This window comes from Drosophila mojavensis, unplaced genomic scaffold (genome assembly GCF_018153725.1).
Source record: "Drosophila mojavensis isolate 15081-1352.22 unplaced genomic scaffold, ASM1815372v1 contig_36, whole genome shotgun sequence".
Classification (NCBI taxonomy): domain Eukaryota; kingdom Metazoa; phylum Arthropoda; class Insecta; order Diptera; family Drosophilidae; genus Drosophila; species Drosophila mojavensis.
The window spans coordinates 605,374-630,675 of NW_025318858.1; the positions used below are offsets into that span (position 1 = coordinate 605,374).

A 25,302-nucleotide genomic window follows, 5' to 3' on the forward strand; every position below is an offset into this window, starting at 1 on the left:
TCTCTCTCTCTCTATCTCTGTCTTCCCGCTTGCAGCACTTTCGTGAGCAGAGCATCGATGGCACGGGCTTGCCGCTGCTAACCGAAGAACATTTAGTTAGCTCGCTGGGCATGAAGCTGGGTCCAGCGCTGAAGCTGCGCTCGATATTGGCGAAGAAATTGGGCGGGCCCTGTCCGTGTGTTGCGTGCGTTGCGCAGGCGCAACAGATGCTGGCATTGCAAACGGGCGGGACACCAGCAGCAACAGGAGCAGCAGCAGCAACAACAACAGGCGCATCGGGAGCAACGACAACAACAGCAACTGCAACAGCTACAACAACAAATGTTGTAACTAGTTGCAGCAGTTTGTCCAACAGTAGCAGCAACAGCAGCAACAGCAGCAGCAGCAGCAACAACAACAGCAACAGCAGCAATAACAACATGCCCGATAGCTGCAATGGGCCTAGCAGCAGCAACATTGTTGCGGCAGCTATGTTGCGCTGCAGCTTTGATGCCGCCGATAGCAACAATGATGCTGCCAGCTAGTTTTCCTCTGTCACAAATCGAAATTAAAAGAATTAAATTAAAAATAATCTAAAGTTTATATAAATACAAGAATATATATATATATGCTAAAATAAATTGCATTTCAACTGCAAATGGTGTACCAAATGAGCTTTCAAATGAAAACGGAAAAAACAAACACATAATTAATATTAAAATAAATAATATTAAAATATTACATATAGACTATTATATACAACTTGAATTAGGCATAGCTAAAGTTGAAAACTTTTTAGGACCACAGCAAGAATCGCAAAAGTCTTCCATTTGCATGAGAGAAAGAGAAAAGTTAAGAGTAAATTATAATATATAATGTTATGATATACACTAACTTTCAATTATATTCAATGAAGCAATTTAGTCAATTTTAATGAGTTTTTCTATTAAACAATATTCAATGTACTTAATGTTGCACGACATTTTTTATATTTGTAATTTATTTGACTTTTATTTTGTATACATAATTATATTTTATTTTCTTCATTAACTGCTAGTCAGTAATTATTATAAAATTATTTAATAACATTCAGCCGAGAACTTAAACTAAATCAAATTCAAATTAAAAATTTCCCAATTTCCTTAAACATTTTTTAGCAAAGAAAAGGCTATTTATTTTATGTATTTATATTATACAATATTTTAAATATTTGTTAAATCAACAAAAATAAGCACCCTAATATATTTGTTGTTTACATTTATTCTTTTTTTTATTGATTTTTTGCGGCCATTGCACATTGGAATTCAAAATTCAGCATAAATTTAAGAGCTCCAAGACTTGAAGACAAACAACAAACAAAAAAAACAACAAGAAATACATTGTATATATTGTTTATTTAATTATACTATATTAGACATACATATCTTATAAATGAATATATATATATATATTATATACATAAGCAACTGACCAAGCGTCGGTCTACTTAAAGTTTATGTTTACATTTAGGCAAGCAAATAATTGATTTATTTTTATTAAATTTATACATCTAAATATATACATGCATATATAATTGAGTATATATTGTATATTAAAACAAATACTTAGCTATTTTTCACACGGCAAATAAATTATAAACAAACAAAAAAATACAAAGCAAAACAACCGCATTTTCTATACCCCTCTCCCCTTCTCAATCTCTCTCTCTCTCTCTTTGTAGCTGTGTCTCCCTCACTTTGACCTCCAGCTTGGGGGTCAAGCGTAACCGTTGCGCCAAAAGCCAACCAAGGATGCACTGCCCAACCAATTAAAAGCACGCAGCTGGAGAGCTCTAGCTGCGGCTCAAGCGCCGACTGCAGCTACGGCAACGCCAACGGCTTCAACTGCAATTCGAGCCTCACTTCAACGTCTAATTACAAATTGGAGTCATTGAATTTAATCGCTGCAAGAAATCCGCATATGCACCTCGAATGCACTCGTGGCACGCACGCCAACTGTGTCTGCAGTCGGTCATAACTCGCTGCCTCTGGCCGAACTGGCACAGGGCATTGCTCGCCCCTGCTGCTTGACCCAACCGCAACGGCGAATGGAGCCGGCATATTCGCACTTGGATACCACATGATTTAGCTAACTGTATCATTACAATGCTATATGGTTTCCACTTCAGATCAGACAGTTAAATACTCGGCTGCTACACGGCGAAACTTAGGTCATCAATTCTATAAAATTTTCAGTTATGCTCTGTTTATATCTATAGATATCTTCTCAGATATGCATGTGTTGGTAGAGGAGATGATGAATTGGTCAATATAAAATGTCTGAGATGAATTAAATGGGTATTCAAAACCATCCTTAGCTCTAATCTGAGCAAAGCTAAACATAATTTAATCATTGCGAGCAATTGTAGATGAATGTTTAAATTGCTAAAGACTGAACTGAATTAAATGCAGCAAGCAATAGCAATATTCCTCATATCTAACGCGGGCGATTATATGAATATGTATGAAGAGCCTCCAAAAAGGGAGCTGTAATATTCGATAAATAATGCAACTAAAACATACAGCGAATTATAAAAAACACAAATCGCTCTGATGGTTACATAATCTTTTTATTTTATGGAGAAAGTGTTTTATTTAAAAATAATAATATTTTTGTTGGATGGTGGTGAACTATGATTAATAAAAATTAGATATTAGCCTGAATGTATGTATATGGATCTTATTGTAACTATTTTGGCTGGCTTATCATGTTGCCTCTATGTGGCAATGGGCGTCGCTTCGTTTTCGCCCAGTGGCGCCTTGATATTTCCATTCTTCTGCTTAGCGGTAGGCAGTTCCTTAATGCCCGTGGAGCCAAATCCTGCCTCTCCACGTTCAGTATCCTCCAGTTTGTTAACTTCCTCTAATTCCGGATAGAAGATGCGTTCGCATATGAACTGGGCAATGCGGTCGCCATGCTTCACTTCGAAGTCCGTGTCCGAGTGATTGAAGAGGACAACACCTAAATTTCCGCGATAATCCTCGTCCACAACACCGGCGCCCACATCGATAAAGTTCTTTACGGCCAGCCCGGAACGCGGTGCTACGCGACCGTAAGAGCCTTCCGGCACCTGCACCTGCAGATCCGTTTTGACCACAGCTTTGCCACGCGCTGGCACCACAACATCGTAAGCGCTGCGTAAGTCATAGCCGGCAGCTCGTGCGGATCCACGCTGGGGCGCCAAAGCATGCTCTGTGAGCTTGGCAAAACGCAAAACGCACTTATTGTCGATCTTCATTTTCTTAGCTGCTGGTATATCAACTTGTGCGTCTGGCGAGGACATCTATGAATGGCTTTAATTCTGTATTGGAATCTACGCGCAGCTCAGCTAGTTTCAAGCAAAAAAACGCGGGAACAATTCCTCAAAATGGTCGAAAAGCAGCCCATAGCTTTAGCACTGCTGAGTAGTGGAGCAACACTGAAACCAGGGCTGCAATTATTCGTTAAGTTGCGCATTTGTGCGTTAGTGTGCATTGCATGCATAAATAAATTTGAACAAATTTAAAATACGAATACACAAATTTTCCGCTCGAATAATGTGCACATATATAGATTTACATTTGCTTGAATTTTTTGTTAAATGCAAATTATCGCGCCGGCAAGCTGTATTGGATATTTATCGATAAGCCGCCACAATTTGCAGTCAGCTGTCAACAAAATCGCATCTACAAGGCCAATTGACCGGTCCGATGGTACACAAATATTGATTTGCAATACTTGCAACTTAGTTTAGTAATTTAGCACGTAGTTATGGATTTCACAGACTTCGAGGTGCGAAAGGTAGGAAAGACTTGCCTCAAAGCTCCCCTATGCGTTAACTACTAGTAAAACATTAATTGCAGTGCCCACCAACCGTCATGTACATTCCAAATTTTATTACCTCCGATCAGGAGAGTTCCATACTAAGTCACATAGAGAGAACACCGAAGCCTCGGTGGACGCAACTACTTAATCGACGGCTCGTTAACTATGGCGGCATTCCTCATCCGAACGGCATGATAGCCGAGGAGATACCTGAATGGCTGCAGAGCTATGTGGACAAAGTCAACAATTTGGGGATCTTCGAATCCCAGAAAGCCAACCATGTACTAGTCAATGAATACCTGCCTGGTCAGGGCATTCTTCCACACACCGACGGACCGCTCTTCTACCCAATCATATCGACCATTTCATGTGGGGCACACACCGTGCTGGAGTTCACCAAGCGCGAGACTACGGGCGAGGCCAACGACGGCGTGGTAGTCTTCAAGCTGTTACTGGAGCCGCGCAGCTTGCTGATCTTAAAGGATACGCTCTATAGCGATTATATGCATGCCATTAGTGAGATCAACGAGGACACGCTATGCGATCGCATTTGCAATTATAATCTCTGCGAAAACACCTATAAGATCGGGGATCATCTAGTGCGCCGAGCTCCTCGCATTTCCCTAACTATCAGAAATGTTCCAAAGACGAGCAAAATGAAGTTAAAGTTTTGCTAGACTGTTAAAGCATTGTTGTTACCACAAAGTTGTTGTTAACCACCCACTGAAGTCAGCCCACAAGTTGCCGAAGCGCAAACGTAAATCTAACTCAAAGTTATATATTCGATATTCTTTAAATCTTCCGCTAGACATAAGAAAGAGCACAAAGCAATGTTTCATAATAGTTTCTTATAGCCCACCAAGTGCTTTCATTTCGATTTTATACCAATTATTGATGTAGATACATATATATCGTATCCGTTTAGCAAAGTTTCATAATGTAAAAGTTTCCACAGTGCTTTATTTTTCGATATTATACCAATTTTGTATATAAAGATGTATATCTAAATGATTTATATATTTAGTTACACCAAGCAATATGCAAGCACTTGTTAATGCCAGGTCCTGTATTAAGGCTCGTATTATATAGTTGTATGTATAAATATGTATTCCTTATATGCTTGCGTGTATTTTTGTGACATTTTTAGCACCCAAAAATGAGCAAAATTTGAAATTGAAAATTTTGAATAAATTGTTAATTAATTGAAGACACATCCAACTTTCTGCAGATCCTCCAGACTAGACCTCGTCTTGCCATTCCAGTCGAAACTCCCGCTCGAATACCAGCCTATCGTACAGTCGCACCTCGCTAATGCGCGCCGATATGTCCAGACGTAGTTCACTGACGGCCAGGTGAAAGTTCTGACGCACTGTTCGCTGCTTGTCCGGCGTCAGCTGATTGAGGGGTTTCCGGAAGACGCTGATGATGCGCTGCAAATGATATTCGACACTCGCGCAGCGTCCAATGCAAACCCACAGGTTCTCCGGATCGTGAATGTTGCCGGGGAAGCGAGTGCGCTGATCGAACGGTGCCTTGCCGGAGAGCAGGGCACGCACCTCCGCCACAATCTCCTGATGGGTCTTCAGGTCCCGTGTACTCAGAGTCTTGAACTCGTATTTGTCGCAGAAGTACATAAGATCACTGATCGCGCACCAAGGCTGCGAGCTGAGTGTTGTGTGGTTGTTATTCCAGTTGCTGTAGCCAGCAGCTGTTTTGCTCGACTGCTGGGCCGAGGCTGTGGTCGTGGAGGACGCGCTGGTCTTGGCTAAGGTGGATGTCGAGGAGGTGGTGCTGGTGGTGGTGGTACCGGTGCTGGTGGTGGTGCTGGTGCCGGTGGTGCTGTTGCTGCTGCTGTTGGCATTGTTGGCTCTGGCTGCGTCTTGCCGGCTGGCTTTGTCGGCTGCCTTCAGCAGCTGCTCCATTTCCCGCTCATGCTCGCGCTGTCGCATATATGCCTCCTTCTTCTGTTGCAGCTCCTGCAGCTTGGTCAGCTTAGGTGGGGACTGGGGCTTGAAGAGCGAGGGGGGAGGCGACACCGTGCGCGTGACTGTAGCCGTGCCCATGTCAGAGATCTGTGCCGGGTGCGATTCCAGCTGTGTTCCATTGCCATTTGTGTCCGATGAGGCACTGCGTCCATATTTGGCGCGATAGCGCTCCAGGGTGTCCAGGGAGAAGCTGAGCTCCTTTTTTAACGTTTTCTGCATTTTCTGCCTTATGTAATCGAGTTGGGAACGTTGTGACTGCGTGTTCGCCGAAAATTTACAAGCAAATGCGATCGAGATCGAGAAACGGAAAATTCTTGCCGATGCGCGCTCTTTATTTTTATCTTTTATCAATTGGCGGCACCGACGCGCGGACGTCGACGTCGAGCACTTGGGCGCACTTTATTTTGGTCGGATCATACACACACACACACATGAACACATATATATAGATATACACTATATTAAGACTGCCAAGAGAAACTCAGTTTTAATAATGATCAGACTTGGTTGCATAAAATTTAAATTGAAGACTAATATAGACACATTGCGGTGGACACTAGGGGGTGGGGGGTAAGTTTTGCCTCTATGAAATTGTTTGTGGGCTAATGGTGGACGACAGCAAGCGACGATTGCGTGCGGCACGCATCTTCATCATCTTTATCAGGCGCTTGGTGTATTTTTTCTTCATCACCATGTTATGGCAGCGCTTGCAGCACTGGCGACGCTTACGGTGGTGACGCATTGTAGCCACCAGCGAGGCGACTTTCTTCTGGAAGTGTTTGTGCCCGCGTCCGACTCGATGGCCATGACCATGTCCATGTCCGTGTCCGGGCCTGCGTTGCTGAAAGCGCATCAGGGCAGTGCGTGGTGCCACTGCAATTCTAGAGACTTGCGGCAGAGCGTCTACCATCTCATGCCAATCGCCAAGGGGTTTCGATTCCTCTGCCATTCTATTCGTTCGCCAAACAAGTCACAAGGAATCGGAAACAAAATTGAAAAAAGTAAAAAATCTAAAATTGAAAATTCAAAATTCAAGGAGTAAAAAGTATTTTAGAAGTGTTCACTGCTGTGCCACAGGCCTTACTGTTCCATTTGCTTTACTCTTAAATATATCTGTTGTTGTCCGAATCGTAGCCTACTCGAAGCTGAGTATGAATATGTATTGAAAATGCAAAGACTCAAGGATCAGAAAAATAAAGAAACTTACTCATATATCAAATATGAAATTTACAATCTAATCAATATTTATTTCGTATAACTTAAGATTAAAATTGTGAAGATTTATTTATTTTGTATAACTTTTATTTATAATACATACTCGCATATATGTACATATATCCTTGTTATATATGTATGTATAAATAGGTTACAATAATAATAGAGTTATGATTAGGTTTAAGAAATAAGTGTAAATGGCACACATACAAAATTAGATTTGTTTTGTTAAGTACAAAAAATGTTAATTGTGGTTTCTCGTTTTGTGTGCTCTTTGACTAAATAAATTTAGAAAATCCATTAAAGTTTTTTTTTTTTTTTTTCTTGAACTACAATCATTTATATCGTTTAAGAATTGGTTAAAAGCTAAAGTTAACAAATGCACAAAGTACATTTAATACTTTTCATTTGAAGCCGGCTCAACCAGCTCCACAAGTTTGCACTCTCTATATTTATGGACCTGACCTAGTACCAGCGCCCTTCTCGGTAATTCTCACATAGCTCACAAACATGCAACACATAGAGAATAGAGCTCTAGAGCTACGTATTGCTTAGCAGAAGGCACAGCATGCACAGGTGTGTAGAGTTTTTCAAAGGTAACAGACTCTTAAGCTAACGCTTACGAATAAATTTACATCGACGGTGCTCAGAGCCGCTCACTAGTAGGAATACGAGGCGGGCACCTCGAAGATGATATTGCCAGCGGAATGTCGGAAATTGGGCACCTCCACATTGGACGCCGCCTCGACAACAATTGTGCGCGCCTTCTCGCCCAGCCGGCAGGCAATGTTGCTGCCCACATTCACGCGCAGCTCCGTGCCGGTGATGCTGTAATTGAAATGGATCTATAAGATCTAATTGCAGTGGGCATTTGGGGGGTAACCTACTCATGGTACTTCTTGCACACAACGCCCACTAGTTCACCTACGCGATCCTCCTTGAGGGGCGTGCCCATTTCGCTTTGCAGGGCGAAGACCAAATCGTTGTTCTTCGGCGAGTGGAAGACGATTAGCTGATCCCGACCAGGCGTTATGCTAATAGAGGTCAACTAAAAGAAAAAGTGAGAGGCTTTCGGTATAGGCGGACTCCCATTGATGCCAGTTTCCCTTACCTCTCTGATGGGCATGGACCGCTGCATGTCCCTGAACTTCTTCTTGATGCCCTCCAATTTGTAGATGTTCGTATCCGTCACAATGAACGCCCGATCCGCCTGCTTGTTGCGCCTGTTGAACTTCTTGGCGAAGCTGGAGAAGAGCACCTGTCGGATGTTATCTCCTCCGCTGTCCTTCATGTTCCGTACATTGGCCGCGTAGGCCTCGTAGCCGCTGTTGTCCTGCGAGTTGGCCAGATAGTCGCCCAGCCACTTGCGCTGCTGTCCCCAGTAGGGTCGTCGTCCCGCGATGGCCGTGGCCGCAACGATTTGCAGTCGCAGCTGCGGCCACTCGCTGCGCGGGTATCTACGGAGTATCATGTAGGCACGCCATTGGTCAAACATCCTGCGCAGCTTGGCCTCGGCCTTGCGTCCTGCGAGGGGCGGCTGGGGCCACTGAATGCTGCGCCCATAGTCACGCTGATGCTTCGCATTGCGGAAGCGATTGGCCAGCTCCTGGACGTAGCTGCGCAGCTTGTAGGTCTTGTAGGCGTGCATTATGGTGCGTGCCGCCTTCATCTTCTTGTAGTTCTTGCGGGCTATCCAGCCTCGCACCTGCTTCTGCAGCAAGGTCACAATGTGCGGAATCATCTCATTGCGCTGCTGCTCCAGGGCGAAGAGAGTGCGTGGCGAGCGAATAAAGATCTTTGTGTGCCCATACTTCACGTCCTGTGCGAAGCCCTTCTCCTCGATCAGCACGCGAACTCCGTCGCGCTCGCTGCCTGCATGGAAATTCGGCCACGTGTACTGCGAGATCATTTTGTAGCGCAGCAGGAACTTGTCGTAGCGCTGGCGATGCACGAAGCCGGCGCGACGCACTCGCACATTCTCCAGCAGACCCAAGTAGCGCACCTGGTGCTGCACGCGCTCCTCGTCAAACACCGTGGAGCTCTTAATATCGTTTGGCTTAATGCAGCGCACGTAGAAGGGCTCCTTCTTCAGCAGCGTGGCTACCAGATCCGCCATCGAGCGCTGGAAGAGAGTGCCAGCAGTCAGAGGACGCTTCGTGGTCTTCTTTATATCCTGCGCTCCCTCGGGCCACATTTCGCTGAGGTTGGCGTCCTTGGAGTTGTGCAGCAGGCGCTTGAAGTCCTGATACAGCGTATCCTTGTTCTTCTCGATGAAGCCAATTATGTTGTAGATCACATCGCCAGCATAGTGGGTGATGCGGAAGTCCTCGCGATGCTTCAACTCCTTGTCCATCGGCTTCAGCTGGCGACTCGTGTAATGCGGATGCTTGCTCAAATTCTTGTCCATGGCGCCCAGGAGGGTGTCATCGGTGACATTGCCGACGCTCAAGCAGGCCTCGTCCATGATAGCTATGATGCCCTTGTGCGGCTGCTCAACCAAATCGCAAATGATCTAGCAATATGTAAAGAGTGGAGGGAGAGAAAGGGGAGTTAGAGATCATCCAAATCACGACCAACACTATTCGTGCTTACTTTGTTGTTGAAGTACTCAATGTTGGTCCACTCGATGCCCTCGCGCTGGTACTCCTCCTGCTCTTGCTTCAGCACCAGCTCTGCAATGAAAGAAACGCTGTTAGGTTCTACTCCTCCAGTGGCATTAGACGCTTCCGCTCACCTATGAACAGCTGCTGCAGCTTCTCGTTGCAGTAGTTGATGCAGAACTGCTCAAAGCTATTCGAATCGAAGATCTCAAAGCCGTAGATATCCAGCACGCCGATCACTGAGTTGAATCTCGCCTGGGTCTTGCTGCCACGGAAGAGTATAGCACGGTTGATGCGCGAGATGATCCACGTGAAGAGGCGATCATAGATGGCCTTGGCCAGCGCGTCCTTGCCATACTCCGCCTGCGTGGCATCGTGATCCTTCTTCATAACATTGCCTCCGGCTGCAATCGTGCGCTTGGTCAGTGCCGTCGACAGCTCCGCCTCGGTCACCTGCAGCATCTTCGCAGCCGACTGCAAATGCGACTTGTTGCTGATCACCAGCTCGTCCTCGATGGCTACGGGGACAACAAGGCAGACGGGCATTAGTATGCTTCATCATTATTAGAGGGTTCCTCTTTGCTAACTCACTCTGGAACTCCACATTGCCCAAATGCAAAACGGATGCAATTGTGCGCCAAATGGTCTGCACCTCATCCGCCTGGAAGCCGAGCGTCTTGAATGCATTGCACGTGCCCTTGTAGTCGGACTTCTCGGTGAGTATATCCATGCTGCCCTGGTTAAGGTAGTGGTACTTGGACGTCTCCTTGAGCAGATCATACTGACGCAACTCATGATCGTTGGCACCGCGCAGCAACTGGGAGGGGGAAGAGTAATTAGTAGATGCGTATGGGCTAGATTATTGTATGATGTGAGTATACCCCTCAATTAATAGACCTGCTAGCTGTGAATATACCCTTTAATATAGTTAGAGGGTTGGGTTGCTATCTGTTGGGATACCCTTTAGAATAGACAGAGACAGAGCTGCTAGAGAGAGTGCATACCCCTTAGTCTAGACACAGTCCATGCATTGGCTTGCCTCTCCATCCAAAAAGAGAATTTACAACTATTTAGTACAACAGACAATTAGCAACAAAACGTTGTCCATAATTGAACTTCCGCTTTAATTGTCGCCATTCACGAGCTGCTGAAATGAGCCGTGGAATTTTACTGTTTAGTTTAGAATGAAGTCACATTCTCAGACAGAAGCTCGTGTAAGGCCAATGATACCGAATTTCTATTCCCAATATTAATCAATAACCGGGCCGACGTGGCTTTGTGGACAACAGGTGCGCAGTGTAGCCACAGATATCGCATACATTACATTACAAATAAGTAAATAAGTACACATGATATCTATCATCTGCTCGCTTGGAGACACTACTTAAAGAAATATACATATATACAAAACTATCTATATATAGTTTAATGAAGCGCTCTACAGAGCTCGAAGCTGAAACTCGCTTAATTAAGAAATTCTATTTAGTTTAGGTGTTAAATGGAGAAGTAAAGCTGGAAATTCTTTCGTCTCCATAGATGGTCTGAGACAATTAACGCCTTCAAGCTAAATTTAACAGCTAGAAGTCAACAAAGAGCAATCTCTCATTTTCTTTTCAAGTATAAAATTCCAAATAGGAAGTCAGTATTTATTTGATGTATATGCGAAATACGATAATGTATAAAAACATATATGAGTAAATAAAAGTTATGTTTGGCGAGCTATACATTAAATACCGTGGCGAGAGCTGATAAAGTTTCATGCATGTGTGTGAAAGAAAATATCTTCTTTCTAATAAATATATCCCTCAGCTCAGACAGACGGAATTTGATGATTAAATGGCTGAGCGCTGACGAATTTCAAGTTCTTATAGAATGACAGACTTTTCTGAACTTTCATATATTTCGCATGATATCATGCACACATATATTCATTTAGAATTATACGGAATGTATGGATTGTGAGATCAGCACAATATAATCAAATATAATCAACTTAATTTCTGAATAATTTTTGAGCTTCAATTTGAATGTCTGAGTGTTTATTGAGCCATAACCTTTGACATGTACAGGCTAAGATTTCGCTAAGTGTATTCATCAATTTTAATGGGTCCACAGCTTCTTGGCCTTATCCCGCAGTTTATTATAATGTAAGCTATTAATACGCTATTATTGGAGTTTTATGGCTCTGCAATCGCTGATTCATAAATATTTATGGCTGGGCATATCGGCAATGGATACCCTTCTAAATAGAAATAACTATTTTACTAATATTTATTGTCTATATACATATATATTGTTTACACAGAGCCGCGCCTTGTTACTCGCACCTCCCACCTCACAGCTCACACCTCTAACCCCACAGCTCACACTAGACTTTCGAATGTGACCTGCCCACCTGCCTAAGCCACCCCGCTGACTCAACTGGACAAACAGCTACACACCCACACACTCGCACACACAAACGTGGGCCCTTACCTGGTAGAAACTGTGGAAGTTTCGCTCCCCTGGCTGCTGCTGCACCACACGCGACTTCTCCAGCAAATAGTTGGTTATGATGCCGCCCACCGGATCGGCCTTGTAGTCGAACTCTATGTCCATGTATTTGCCGAATCGGCTAGAGTTGTCGTTGCGATTCGTCTTCGCATTGCCGAACGTCTCCAATATCGCATTGCTCTGGATCAGCACGTTCTTCACTCTGCAGGAGAGAAAATCGTTTATTATAATTGCATTTTTATTAGGGTGGACCCACACCAAAAAAGTAATTAGCTAAATGGCACCAATCCCCCACCTGAGCCACTAAATAAATGTCAGTTTAAATTGTTTTAACTTTGAGACACTAAAAATTGGCAAAGTGGCAATTAACCTCGGTTTTGTCTAGGGTTTGGCAAAACCCCGCGCTCCATCAACGTCTCCTCTTCTCTGCTTTGCTCTCATCCACTGTTTTTTATGGCTCATAGTTCGCCCTTAAATTGCCATGGAGCGATTACGACCAAATGCCTTTGTATAGCTGAAAGCGTGAGCAATTAGCGTCTCACTTAATTTCGTACAGTTTATTGAAGAGTCGTATTCGCTGAGTGATGTCATACGTGGTTCACAGTTCACCCAGCGCACTGCTTTATACCCTCTTTGCGCCTCGACCTAGGGAATGCTCTAATGAGAGCTTCATTTCGCATTTGCATGCCACACAATGGGAAACTTGTGATGCCTTGGCCTTCTCTTGAATCGCGTCCCATTCAAATGCTGGTTCCCAGTCTCAGGCTGAATCTCAAGCTTCATCATTTCCATACTAATGTGGATTTTGTGTGCACTTGATAATACAGTTAAGTGAACCTGAACCGAGCTTCTCATTAACCCATGAACTAGAACTAGTTTTAATTATAGTACATATGTAATCAACCAATCAACCACCTCCACGTTTCTACTATTTGTGATAAGTGCATAATTGTATAATCAGTTCATTAATTGAGCAACTTGTCGTGGAAAAGGTTTCCAATACCGATATATAAAACATCAAAGAATTGATATTAAATTTATTGAAACTCGGAACTAGTTCACATCTACTTATATTTATATATATTGGGATGAGTTAGTTAAATTACCTTTCGATTTCATTTTGGCCCTGTGCGTTCGTCACTGCCGCAATATACTTCATGATGATCTTGGAGGCTTCCGTCTTGCCCGCACCCGACTCACCAGAGATGAGGATGCATGTGTCCTGGTGGCGCTGCTTGAGCACCCTGTATGCGGCGTCTGCGATCGCAAACACGTGCGGCGCATTCTCGAACAGCTCCCGACCCTTGTACTTGCGTATGGTCTCCGGGCCGTAGATGTTCATCTGTCTGTAGGGATTCATCGAGACGCACACCTCGCCGATGTATGTGTAGATGGAGCCAACGTGGTAGCTGCAATCAAGAGTCTTAGATTAGTGTTTGTTGAATCCCAATCAAATCAAATTACACATTTAAATATCTCGAGTGACTATACAGGGCATAAGGAATAGACCCACAATGGGCACTCGACTGCCCGCCGTGCACCTGTCTGATTCCATTCCCAATTTGTTTTTCAACAAACCAAATCGACCTTTTTCTGTTTCTGTTGTTGATATAATTCCCCCTCTCCGGAGCTGGATTAGCCACAGGCGTTGCTCAGTTGGATTGTATTAATATGCCCCGTGCCTTTGTTGTTGTTGTTATCATTCAAATCGATTGAATTTCTGTTGCATTTAAGCTTGATAGAGTGCAAAGCGCGTGGCTGCATTGTTTGTTTATTTTGTGCGCAGTTCAGCAGGCGCCAAAAGATTTAGATCGACTGCTCCCAATGCAACAGGTCCGAATCTGGGCCAAAGTTTGAGGCAAGTGCAGGCTATTGATAAATATCTATGTATATGTGTATAAGTATATATATCAGAATGACTTCACTCATATCTGGGATGCTTAAAAAGTTATGTAAACAAGCAAAATGAAAAAATTCAATCAATTTTCATTCGAAACCCCAATGGAAAATCTCGCATTTTATTACAGGTAATACAGTTTATAAGTTTATAAGTGCTTCTTCTTCTTCTTTCCTTGGCTGCCTACAGATATTTGACTAAATTTTCATCAGCTGAGTAAACATTTCAAATTCAATTATAACTTGTATTTAATTGGTTCACAAGGCCTTGCTCAATGGTAATACATTTACCAAAATACACTGTAACAAGAAGTGCATCACTTGTAGGTGTTGGGAAATCGTGAGCATGTAACACTGTGGCAAATACAAAACAGAAAGAGGTTGGCAGCAAACATAAGAAAAGGGAAATGGCAACATGAAACACGGTGTGCAACAGGTGAGCGCAGTTACAAAACTGTGGGTTACCCGTTGGCCACGCCCCCATCACAGCTGACTGCCGAAACAAAACGCAAGAAATTAACAAGCAGTAGAGAAAGAGAAGGGATTAGGAGTGATAGACTATAAGCTACCCAGCTATATCCCAGTCCATCAAACCCTATCAACGTACGTGGTACGTGGTGAAAAAACGAAAATTAGAAAACCTCTAAGTCAAACCCGTCAAAACTGGAGAAATTGTTGACAGCACAAAGTATTGTCTTGGCCCGCAGCTTGAACTCATGTATACAAATATATATATATACATATATATTTATATATAGCTATAAAAACAATAGGTCTTAATATTAGTATTTATTGTTGTTTCTGTTGTTGCCTTTGTCTTAGCTGTTTGCTGGGGCCAAACGGCAGTCAACACATGTTTTTACTTAAGTTTTCTTCGGTGTTTATTTATAGAGGTGTCTAGATTTGGGTCACAATGTGACAACTCAGGCGGAGAGACAGAGAGCGACGACAAAGAGGCGGACAGAGAGACAGCAGACAGACAGAGCCGAGAGCTGCTCAGAGATGATTATGTTGCCCCACCGCTGAACTACTGAACTCCACTGAAAGGGGGCGAGAGCAGCGTTTAGCACGCTTGTTGACTTTTTAGCACAACGGGTCACATTTCAAATCGGAATCAGAATTGGACTTGGAAATGGAAATGGAATTGGAATCTCAACAAAGGGCAGTCAGCAAGCCGCTTAACAAACTGTTTATGCGATTTCTACGATTTCGGTCTCGTCTACCCCTTCCCTTTGCTCGCCGTGCCCCACCACCTGTGGCACTTGGCTGTGGGTGCCGCCCACGTAGCGTATGATTGACAGACAGCCAAAATACAAATATGCCGGCTGCCTAATGAGGTTATAGAAATTGCTTGAGGCAGTGCTTACGGAGCACTGTGCGAGCACACGCACAGCACCATATGTGAACTACATTGTGTCCCCATATCTCACATCTCAGATCTGATCGGGGAGACATTTTGAATGCTGACAGTCCGATAAAGTTGTCATAACTTGAGTGAGCTTCTAGGGATCAATGAACCTCATTATTCATACATTTAATACTCGTTTCAAATTGTTTTCCCCAATGTCCAACTACTATTTCCATGAGCACAGCGATATGTCTTTGCTCCTTCGCACTTCAAGTTTTATTATCACACATTTAAAAGTCCATTATAGAGTCGCTGCGAGCTTAGAGGGTGTCAAGTGGACTTGAATTTCATAATATTCTTTGACTCACTCACTCCCTGGTCTAATCCCCTTTTTCATACAGAATATCATATATGTAGAATCTCTACTAAATTTTATTTAGAGAAATGATTCAATATTTGCGTGCAAATTTGTTGTTCATTTCTAGATCTGCATCGTTTAGCATAATTTGTTAGCACAAAGCAAGGGTATATATATATATATATATATATATATGTATTTATTTGATCGGAAACTAGTCGAGACACGCCCACGGGTCTCAACAAGTTTTACGGAATTCGGAACTAGTCTGCGCCATGAATATCTATATAACAAATGAACGAATTTAAATGCTCATCGCTCATCGCTCATCGCTCATTGCCTTCACGCGTCCACACATTCACATTGAGAGAGGTCGTTATTCATTGCTATTGCCGAAGATTTTTGATTTTTGTATTTAGTATTTCGAATATTATGCCAAATGACGTCATCAATGTACAAAAAGCTCCATGGGAAAAGGCGCCAAAAAGATAAAGATTCTTAACATTTATTTGTTGTTTACACAATTTGTTTGTCCTACGACTACGATTACGTCTACTACTATTGTGAATCATTCAGATTCAAATATTGAGTAGAGCATTAGCGCCATAAATAAAAAGCCTCGTAACACGTTGGCTGACTAAGCCTTTGTTTAATTGCTCAATGTCTATTCACATGCAAATTGCATTGCTTATAAACACTTACTTTACCTCGCGATGATTCATCGACTAAGCATTCGTTCATTCATTAAGTCATTCAAGATTTGAGGGTTGATCTAGTAAAATTTGAGAAAATCAATAGCTTCGCTCATTTTCCGCTGCACTTTTCGCTAGCCAAGGCGGCAACTGACGCTGACGTCATCAAATGGCCAACAGACTTGGCTCTAAATAGGTCAATGTTTCATTTGCTTTTTGTGGATGTAATTGAATTCAGCGATTTATCGATGTGCCAAACGGAGAGCCAATAGAATGGAATTCAGCGGTGATGACAACTGGCATTGCGTGAGAAGCGTAGAGAGAGGCGCTGAAACGTCTTGAGCGATTGTGAGAAGCGCAGAGAGGGGACTTGATGGAGCTATATATACGACTATGATAAGTGCAGGGCGAGGTCCTGCTGAGGAGGCAAGCACGATTAGCAAAATCCCAGAGACTACGGCATTTACTTCTCCGAATCTTTCACAGATGTACTACTATAAAGAGTGAGTAGTAAATGTAACATTTACTTATAAGAAGCACCAAGAGCGGCTCTGGATAACCAAATGAGATTGTAACAAATATATTATTCAGTATTATTCAGTATACTTGCATGCCGGCCAGAGACACATGACACACATAACAGTCGAGAATCCATTTCAAATGATGGCAACATCTGCTTCGAATCAAATGCACATTCAGAACTGACCAGTTTCAATTTTTCAGCGCAAAACACTTTCAATTTCCAATGGAGGAGGATCTGGTGAGCTCGAAGATTTCTGGTTTTGCGCAATGCAATTGCATCTTTCAAATTAACTTCAATTTACACCCAGAATTGTCTGCGATGCGGCCCAGACGCATATCAATTAGCTGGCAAGACTAAACAGGCGCTAAATTCTCGGACTCGACATGGGCATACATTTTTATGTAAACGTTGCCTTATAGTTTATTCGGTGAGCGGGCAGCTGGCAACGCGTTGCAACGCCGAGTTGCAGATGCCCCCAAGTAAAAGTTATTGCAACGCGAATGACAAACATGAACGTTTCAGCGCTCAACTAAATAAACACAATAATGCAGACAGCGCTGATGTCTAGCTGGGCCTCATAGTCCGGGAAAGGGACGGAGATGTGGCCAGATGAGATGGGCCCAGATACCTGGAATCTGCCTCTGGGACTGGGAGTCGGCAAGCTGCTGCTGGCCATTTGTGTGATTTGTATGTATGCATGTAGAGTAACTGCATTAAATGGATGGGAATGTGACGGGAAACAGGACATCATGTAACACAGATGTACATTACTGGTATTGGGAGTCGGATAGTGGGAGAGGTTTTAGAGAATGTTGAATGTTGATGTTGTGGCTATAGCTACATTAGATTATACCCTGGCGCTGACTCCGAGTCGAGCTTAGCCTCCTATCTTTCAATCACTACTCCATTGCTATAAAGTGCAATACCTTATCATATACATTATTGATTGCAGGGTATTCACAAGTTCAGCACACTCTGGTTTTTGCTGGCACTCATTAGTCAGGTATGACTTGAATTGGATTGCTCATTGATCATTAAGCCGTCTCGGCCAGCGCGACGCACATTAGTGCAAAGAACGTGGCTCAATTAGACGAGCGCCGAGCGATGGCCAACGATTGCCATTCGAATTGACCGTTATGTAAATGATTTCATTTCCGCTCTGGGACTTTATCAGAAAGGGCTTATCAGAGTGCTAGAGGGGCGGCAATTGATAGCAGCTTATCAGAGAGCGCGTTCTCGCGCAGTCAGGCATATGGAATGTGTCGTCTAGCATTGGCTGCCAGACACCTAACTGGATACATAGATGGGCGCCTGTGGACGATCGTCTGTGCAGATGAAAGCGAGTCGAGGTGCGCTTTGAACTGCGCGTTCGTTATAATGTCTTGCATCTGGTCGATCATGCACAATCTCGAATTAGGTAAAGTTGCACTGGTCTTTTGTACAAATAAACAGACGTGCTCTTTGATTGCAATCGGAAATTGAAAAGGGAATTCGTAAAGCTTCTTTAATGGCCAATAGCAGGCACACTGCATAAACATCAGGTTCTTTCTTTCTGATTTTCTTTTTTCATTGTGCTTCTTCTTTCTTGTTGGCCCTTTAATAATTTTCCGAGACGCCTTCTTTGTAATCAAGTCTTGGCGAATGCTATAAAATTGCATTTATAAACAGTTCGAGTGGAAAGTCATGACCCAAGCAGGAAGACCAGAAGAAGAAAATTGGAATTGTAATCGAGTTCTAGGGGGGTTCTGGGGTGCCCATGTGTGAGAAACATGTATAAGTTATGATTTAAGTTTAGTAAATAGCAAATATTCCAAACACCTATTCGATATGACAATGATTTCAAATTATATTAACTATAGCATATATATAGTTCCTAGCAGCTGTGCTAATGCAATAAGGTATAGCTGTAAATAAATTTTATTCAATTTCATATTTGACAATATAAATAAATTCAAAGAAATCTTCAATGAGGATCCCTAACAGAATCGAGTTTACTTCGTATTCAGGAAATTTTTTTCGTGCCAATACCTTAGAAGGTCATAAAAGTGGTAGGAAAAGATAATCCCCAGTAAACGTTATGAGGGGCGTTCATTGCATAACAAATCGAAGAGTGCCGGTTATCGGGTCTAAGGCTATACGTGTGGCAGTCAATACTCGTACCCATTATATGCATAAGTCGCACCCAAGGTTAAATATGTATATAAGTATATATGTGCCTGTGTATGTATGTATTTAACTTGTGCCTCGCTAAGTTTAACACTTCTTTCGGGGCATGCAATCTTATCAACAGTGTGCCATTATTATACAAGTTGAGTCGCGGCGGCTATTTACACAATTTTAAAATGGAAAGGCATAAAAAGAAACAAACGTACTTAATATAACCTATAAATGTTTGTTCGACTAAGAACAAAAGCAAAAATGTAGCGATAAAACCGATTTCATATAAACTCGACTCGAAAACCAGATAAGATTATGAAAGCACCCAGACGTGCCAAGGGTTAAGTTGCTCCGATCGTAAATTCATGTCGAGGGTTAAGCCATAAAAGCATTTGATGGAAATATTGACATGGTTTATTTAATTGAAATCGAATACATAAAGCAAGCCTTGACAGTCCAAATTGAATAGAAGTAAACTAAAATAGACAATTAAATAAAAACTTAATTTTATTGTATTTTTCAGGCACTTTTAAAATATTACGTGACTCACTGATGGGATGATATGGCGCTAAAAATATGCCAATTGTGGGACTTTTTATTTTTTGGCAGCTGATAAGACTGCAAAGTCGGCTGATAATTATAGATAGAGTTCTGAATAAATTTATAATGGGATGCATGCACTCATAGTGGCAACCACCTGTAACTGTTCAGAGTTCAACGACAGTTCATGGAAACTAAATAAATAGGCAGCTAGCCACATATACATATGTACATACATCGATAGATAGCTAGATGCTGATGCGGGCTCTATAGATGTTTTGCAGGCTACCGAACAAACAGCAACTACAACAAAGCACACGAAATATAGGCCAATTTAGATGAGAGAGAGAGAGAGAGAGAGAAACTCGGGGGCACATAAACAAAAGTCAGTTCGAAAACTAAATGTAAACTTATCAGCGATACGTAAAATACACAATGCACGATGCACTCGCTACTCCATGTATAGATAGGCAGCTAGATAGATAGACATATGCATGGTTGTTGTTGTTATTGGAAATAGTGCAATCAATCAGTGCAACTAGATTTATAGGTGCTGCCACACAATGGGGGGCAGAGACTCTCTGTGGTGTGCCTCCGCGCAGGACACTTGGTTTAATGGCTCGTTAATTTGCTTCCTTCTTCGGGTATTCGTGGAAGAAAAAACATTAGAGAACCCCTTTAGAAAGCAACAAATGCTCTGAACTTGAGAAAACAACAAACAGATTGAGTTTGCGGAGGAAGAAACTTGTTTTGCTTTTGTTTTCGTTTTTACGAATCGATTGAAAGTGAATAATCTGGCTATGAACTAATTGGGGGAAGGGTATGTAACAGATGGATAAAGTAGTATAAGCTCTCTCTACATTTATATCTTTTGACTTGTTTATTGTTGTTGTTGCTTCCCTTGCATAGAATATCTTTATGGGGTAGAAAATGTACAAATTTAAAGACTCTTACTTATTGTGTTAGAGTATCAATTAGTCGAGCACTCCATTAATACATTCACACAATTCTCTTAGTTCCGACTAGAGTATCTCCCAGTCGGGTATTCCCTTTCCTTCTATATTTTCATTAGTTTGGGGTTTGCAAACTGACGCCATCAACCGGTTTGAGAGTGGCTGCCTTTTTCGACATTTGTGCACGTATTTTTTCGTTGTTTTGCGAGCGCCAAAAAGTATCTTCAAGATACACAGCGTGACTCACAAGCTTCGCATGTGCGTAGAGTGCAGCAGCAGCAGCAGCAGCAGCAGCAGCAGCAGCAGCAGCAGCAGCAGCAGCGGCAGCGGCAGAGGCAGAGAAGGCGCGGGCTTTCCATTTCATTTTCGAGATACATTTTTCGAAAACATATTTCAAGCAAGCGCATGCATATATCCATCATGATATATATATATATATATATTTATATGTATATATATATTTATATAGCAGATATATACATTTTGTGCGCGTCGAGCAGCTATTTCTGGATCACTTTTATATATATCTGTGCGGGTTGCATGGGCAGGGGCAGAGCACACTCACATATACGTGTACTACATACATATATATATTTACTTATGACAGTGCCAAAAAAGCAGTTGCTATACAAATATATATGCATGTATATATACTTAAATGTGTTTGTGTTGCCAGCTCTTGCTGGGGTATTGGAGCTTTGTGCGAAGGTTAGCCAAGTATTGTTAAAATTATTTTACGATTTTTGACAAATTGTCTAAGCAACAAGTTTTATTATGCATTTCAAGCAGATCAATAAACTAAATTTTAGATCAAGTACAAATTAAATTATTAAATTTCAAATACAAATTATGATCAATATCGGAAGTATGCAAAGTATATAGCCACGTAAGAAGTCCTGAATGATTGAAGCAGAAGTTCTGGTCAGGATGCAGAGTATCTCCAAGTCGGCACTCCCTGCTGAACGGAGGCGTCTTGGCAAGAGCAGGATTTAAGCTCTGCTCTGCTGTTAGCCGAGTTCCCGATTTCCAACACAAGTGTAATTACTCTTCGGCTTGCTCAACCACTCTAGGAATTCTTTATTATTGTTTTATTTTTATTATGTTTTGCGCTTCGTCTTTCGCCTCGTTACATAGCCAAGTACGCAGCCCCACATGATGTCATAGCACAGATACTTAGGATTGAAAAGCGCGCGAATGGAAACAAATTGAATAAACTCATGTCTGCTCGCCATACAAAATGCAGTTTTTGCCGTATCTCACTTCTTCATTACGTTTCATTTCGATTTGTTTTTGTTGTCGTTTTTGTTATTGTTAATCTCGTATTATAAAGAAATAAAAATTGAAAACAAAAACGAAAGTGAGGTATTTATTTCTCTCGGTGTGTCTTCTGGCTTTGTCTTGCCTCATTTTCCATTACACTGCACATTTTTTGGCTTTTTGGCTCGCGCTTCTGACCCTCAACTGATTTGCTCAATGGGTTTTCCCTCAAAAATTGATATGTGTGCGAATTACATATGTATGTGTCTATGATATATCCATTTATTTACTTTGTTTTTCCGGGTTGTAATTTTGTAATCTACAAATTGATTCGTGTAACGTTACGAGTCCACTACAACTGCATATGTGAGTACGCAACGTGTTGTTATCGCTCTCTTTGGCCAGGTTGTGCAATCGACAGTTTATGGAGCGCTACTCCAGATGTGAGTGCGACTGTATTGATAAGTCTTCAAATGCCATCGAAACGAGAGCACTTCAATGTTTCGTTTCAGTCAAATTATAGAGTATAGCCACGTTTACTCCTGACCAGAATTTCACACTTGACTAGTTACTTGTTAATCTAATACAAGCCTAATTAGATTATTTTTCAAATATTTCAAATATATTTAAAGTTAAATTTTATTATTCAAGAGGTTTATCTTTGTACTTTGCTCTACCTTATTGGGTTTATTGGGTCTTTTAAAAAAGCCAAATGGGAAATCTAAATTGATGTAGTAGGAAAAGGAGGCATACGAAATAGTCATCAAACTCTCGCTTGCTGTCCCTATTTTCTTTCTGTCTGGTCCTGCTTCTAGTCAGAATTCTAGCCCACGTTTAGTTGGTAACGTATTCCGTTTCATGCAACAAGAGCGTGTGTCAACAACTTGTTGCTGGTTGCCCAGTATCCATTGTCAACGTTTGCGGTAGGCCGACGCCAGACGTCGGCAGACGGCATGCAACACGGGTCGTTGCATTCGCTGCAACGCCTCGCTAGGCTGAGTGTTTGTGGTTCGTTGCGTTGACAATGCTCATTATCAACGGCATTATCATAGTCGTAATCATCATGATCGTCATTATCATTAGCATAAGCATTGTCACTGCTGGACAAACAGCGAGTCGTATTTATTTGTTTAGTTTGTTATCAGCGCGTCACGAAATGGGCTTCGCTTTGTGCCACATTATGCGGCACTTTAAGCTGTCTCGCTTTCCACGATGAACTAATGATTAACGATGACAATGATAATAGCCGCAATACTTAATTTAGTTTAGCTTTTTTGACTAAAATCGATTCATTTATTCCAATTCAACTGTTTTAGAAGGGAATCTGCATCTAAGCACTGAGTCACTCTCACGCTGGCAAGAATTACTCAGTAAACTTTAATGAAATTATCAACAAATATATTAGGTATGTATGTATGTACGTAAGAACATATGTTTCCTGCCTGATATACGATAAGGTGTGGGATTTGTTGAAGCCACTGTGAATCGTAATTGAGTTGCATCATTTCTACAATTAGACAATCGTGCGATACGAAATTAGAAGAGAAAGCATTTAATCTGAAACACGTTTAATTGCATTAGCATAATTTAATAAAAAATATATATACTGTGAAAGAGATAGAAACACATTCGTCTACTAGAAATACTTTTTAATTAATCGCCTGCTTGACTGAGATGGATCAGTGAAAGTAGGGGCTCCGCATAAGAAACTAAGAACTTAATTAAGTATTTCAACAGCTTAACCAACACTTCATTAAGCCACTTTGCTAACACACCATAATGGGAGCATTTCGTTACGGTTCATGGAATGGACACAATGGGAAGCAGTAGCCAAATGACAGTGGGTCAACAGCTTGAAGTTAGCTCCATTGAGCACGCTCTCAACTAGAACTGATGCAGCAGAAGCTGTTGTCTGATTGGACTGCCAATCAGACTAACCTTGACGGCAGACGAAAGGCCACGCAGAGCAAAGCAAAATAACAACAAAATACAATTCGTACTCACCGTTTGCGCAAGTTGTCCATGAACTTCTCCATGGTGACTTGGTCCAACAGGACAAAGTCCTGCACACCCGCCTCTCTTTGCATGGCCATTTTTTGCGTTTTTGTTTTGCTCAGCGAACGTAGAGAGCGGGAGAGTGAGAGTTGCGGAAATAACGTAAGGCTGTCGGGTAATTGCCGGCTGAATGCGACTCGCGCAACTCAGGTAACGAAGCAGTGGCCAAAGCGGAGGTTGAAGATCACGTTGAGCAGACGCACACACACTCACAGGTACACACACAGAAGTACACAAATATGTATAGGTATTCCAGAAGCCCTTATTTCGTTTTTTGTGTTTTGCGTTTGTTTTGCTTACGGCTGCGTCACGTTACCAAAAATTTTGTGTTTGCTTTTGCTTTTATGTTTCGCTGCACGCTTTATGCTTTCCAATTCTTTTCAGCTGACATTGCCAAAAAACAAAACTCGAGAAATGAAACAAATACCGCCTTTGTTTATTTGCATTAATCAAATCAATAAATAAATTATTGTGCCAATCGGAGGAGTTGCGGAAATGTTTATTGGAATTTCGCCGAAACTACGAAAGGAAAAATACAAGAGACGCGCGACGGGGGCGAGCACAATAGATAAACCGCAAATGCGCGCCGTCGCCTATGGCTAACATTTAATAACTAATTCGATTTGGCGATCTTAAGAACTTGTTCCAGAGCTAGTAAATAATATTGCCCCTAGCCAAAGCCACAGTTACAGCTGGTTTCTTACTTATTCGCTCACAAAACACACGAAGCGACACACGACACGACACGACTCACACTGGGGAACAACCAACCAACCACTCGTCTGCGCGCTCGAAGAGAGACTGTTCGCCGTGAAGCGCCTTAACACCGCGCGCAGCCGACAGACAACGGCGCTCTCAACAACCGCTGCTTGCAAGTGGTTGCACTGAGAGAAGCAAAAGAGAGAGAGAGAGAGAGAGAGAGAGAGAGAGAGAGAGAGAATAAGCGAGCGTGCAATCAATAAATACGATGCACGCGAGCGGGAATATAGAGCAGCAATGATGTCTTAAAATTTAGGTCTAATATTGACAATATATGTATAATATAATTAGTGATTATATAAATATATTAAATGTATTTAAAGTGATAACTGAATATCAATAAGAAAATAATTAACTGATTTTATCCATATTTACTAAGTGCATAATTGGTTCAGTGTACTTGTTTTCTGGTAAATTGATTTAATTTACCTGTTTCTGTTTTCCTCAGTGTATTTGTTTTGGTTATTCGATACACAGGGCTGTTTTTGCCCACATGCCATAAAGCTAAACGATGGTTTGTGTCTGTGCTAGAGTATGGGCATGGGGACGCGACTGTTACGTAGACACAATTTTGATTGGCTCATAAGAATTCTTGTAATTTAAAAATACAAGTGTATGTATATATATATATATATTGCAGTGCATGCTT

The 25,302-nt window shown here is 42.0% G+C and overlaps 5 protein-coding genes across 8 annotated transcripts in view; 2 read left to right on the top strand and 3 right to left on the bottom strand.

Moving 5' to 3' along the window:
• Window positions 1–1,022, top strand: part of LOC6575594 (probable serine/threonine-protein kinase DDB_G0282963) — a 69,001-nt gene extending 67,979 nt beyond the window's left edge. For 2 of the 4 annotated variants that reach the window (XM_032728615.2, XM_032728616.2), the window contains exon 7: window positions 36–1,022. In XM_032728615.2, coding sequence (XP_032584506.1) covers window positions 36–524 — 489 coding nt within the window. In that variant the 3' untranslated portion in view covers window positions 525–1,022. The remainder of the gene's footprint in view (window positions 1–35) is intronic. The other 2 variants (XM_032728619.2, XM_032728618.2) reach the window with 1 other exon arrangement.
• Window positions 1,023–2,654: 1,632 nt separating this feature from the next.
• Window positions 2,655–3,393, bottom strand: LOC6575600 (deoxyuridine 5'-triphosphate nucleotidohydrolase). The gene has a single exon (XM_002001573.4). It carries the CDS (start codon window positions 3,299–3,301, stop codon window positions 2,735–2,737), a length of 567 nt encoding a protein of 188 aa, XP_002001609.2. The 5' UTR covers window positions 3,302–3,393; the 3' UTR covers window positions 2,655–2,734.
• Window positions 3,394–3,649: 256 nt separating this feature from the next.
• LOC6575601 (alpha-ketoglutarate-dependent dioxygenase alkB homolog 6) lies at window positions 3,650–5,029 on the top strand. Its single transcript, XM_002001574.4, has 2 exons — window positions 3,650–3,798; window positions 3,861–5,029. Exons 1-2 carry the CDS (start codon window positions 3,769–3,771, stop codon window positions 4,497–4,499), a joined length of 669 nt encoding a protein of 222 aa, XP_002001610.1. The 5' UTR covers window positions 3,650–3,768; the 3' UTR covers window positions 4,500–5,029.
• Window positions 4,763–6,166, bottom strand: LOC6575602 (uncharacterized protein DDB_G0271670). Its single transcript, XM_002001575.4, has one exon. The coding sequence runs from the start codon at window positions 6,024–6,026 to the stop codon at window positions 5,061–5,063; it is 966 nt and encodes a 321-aa protein (XP_002001611.1). The 5' UTR covers window positions 6,027–6,166; the 3' UTR covers window positions 4,763–5,060.
• A 102-nt stretch (window positions 6,167–6,268) lies between these two features.
• LOC6575604 (unconventional myosin ID) lies at window positions 6,269–24,699 on the bottom strand. The gene is made up of 9 exons (XM_002001577.4): window positions 23,844–24,699; window positions 13,222–13,524; window positions 12,098–12,317; window positions 10,214–10,439; window positions 9,757–10,140; window positions 9,615–9,694; window positions 8,134–9,534; window positions 7,910–8,070; window positions 6,269–7,850 (listed from the first exon to the last, which is right to left on the bottom strand). The coding sequence occupies exons 1-9, from the start codon at window positions 23,930–23,932 to the stop codon at window positions 7,682–7,684; spliced, it is 3,033 nt and encodes a 1,010-aa protein (XP_002001613.1). The 5' UTR covers window positions 23,933–24,699; the 3' UTR covers window positions 6,269–7,681.
• Between the last annotated feature and the right edge of the window lie 603 nt (window positions 24,700–25,302).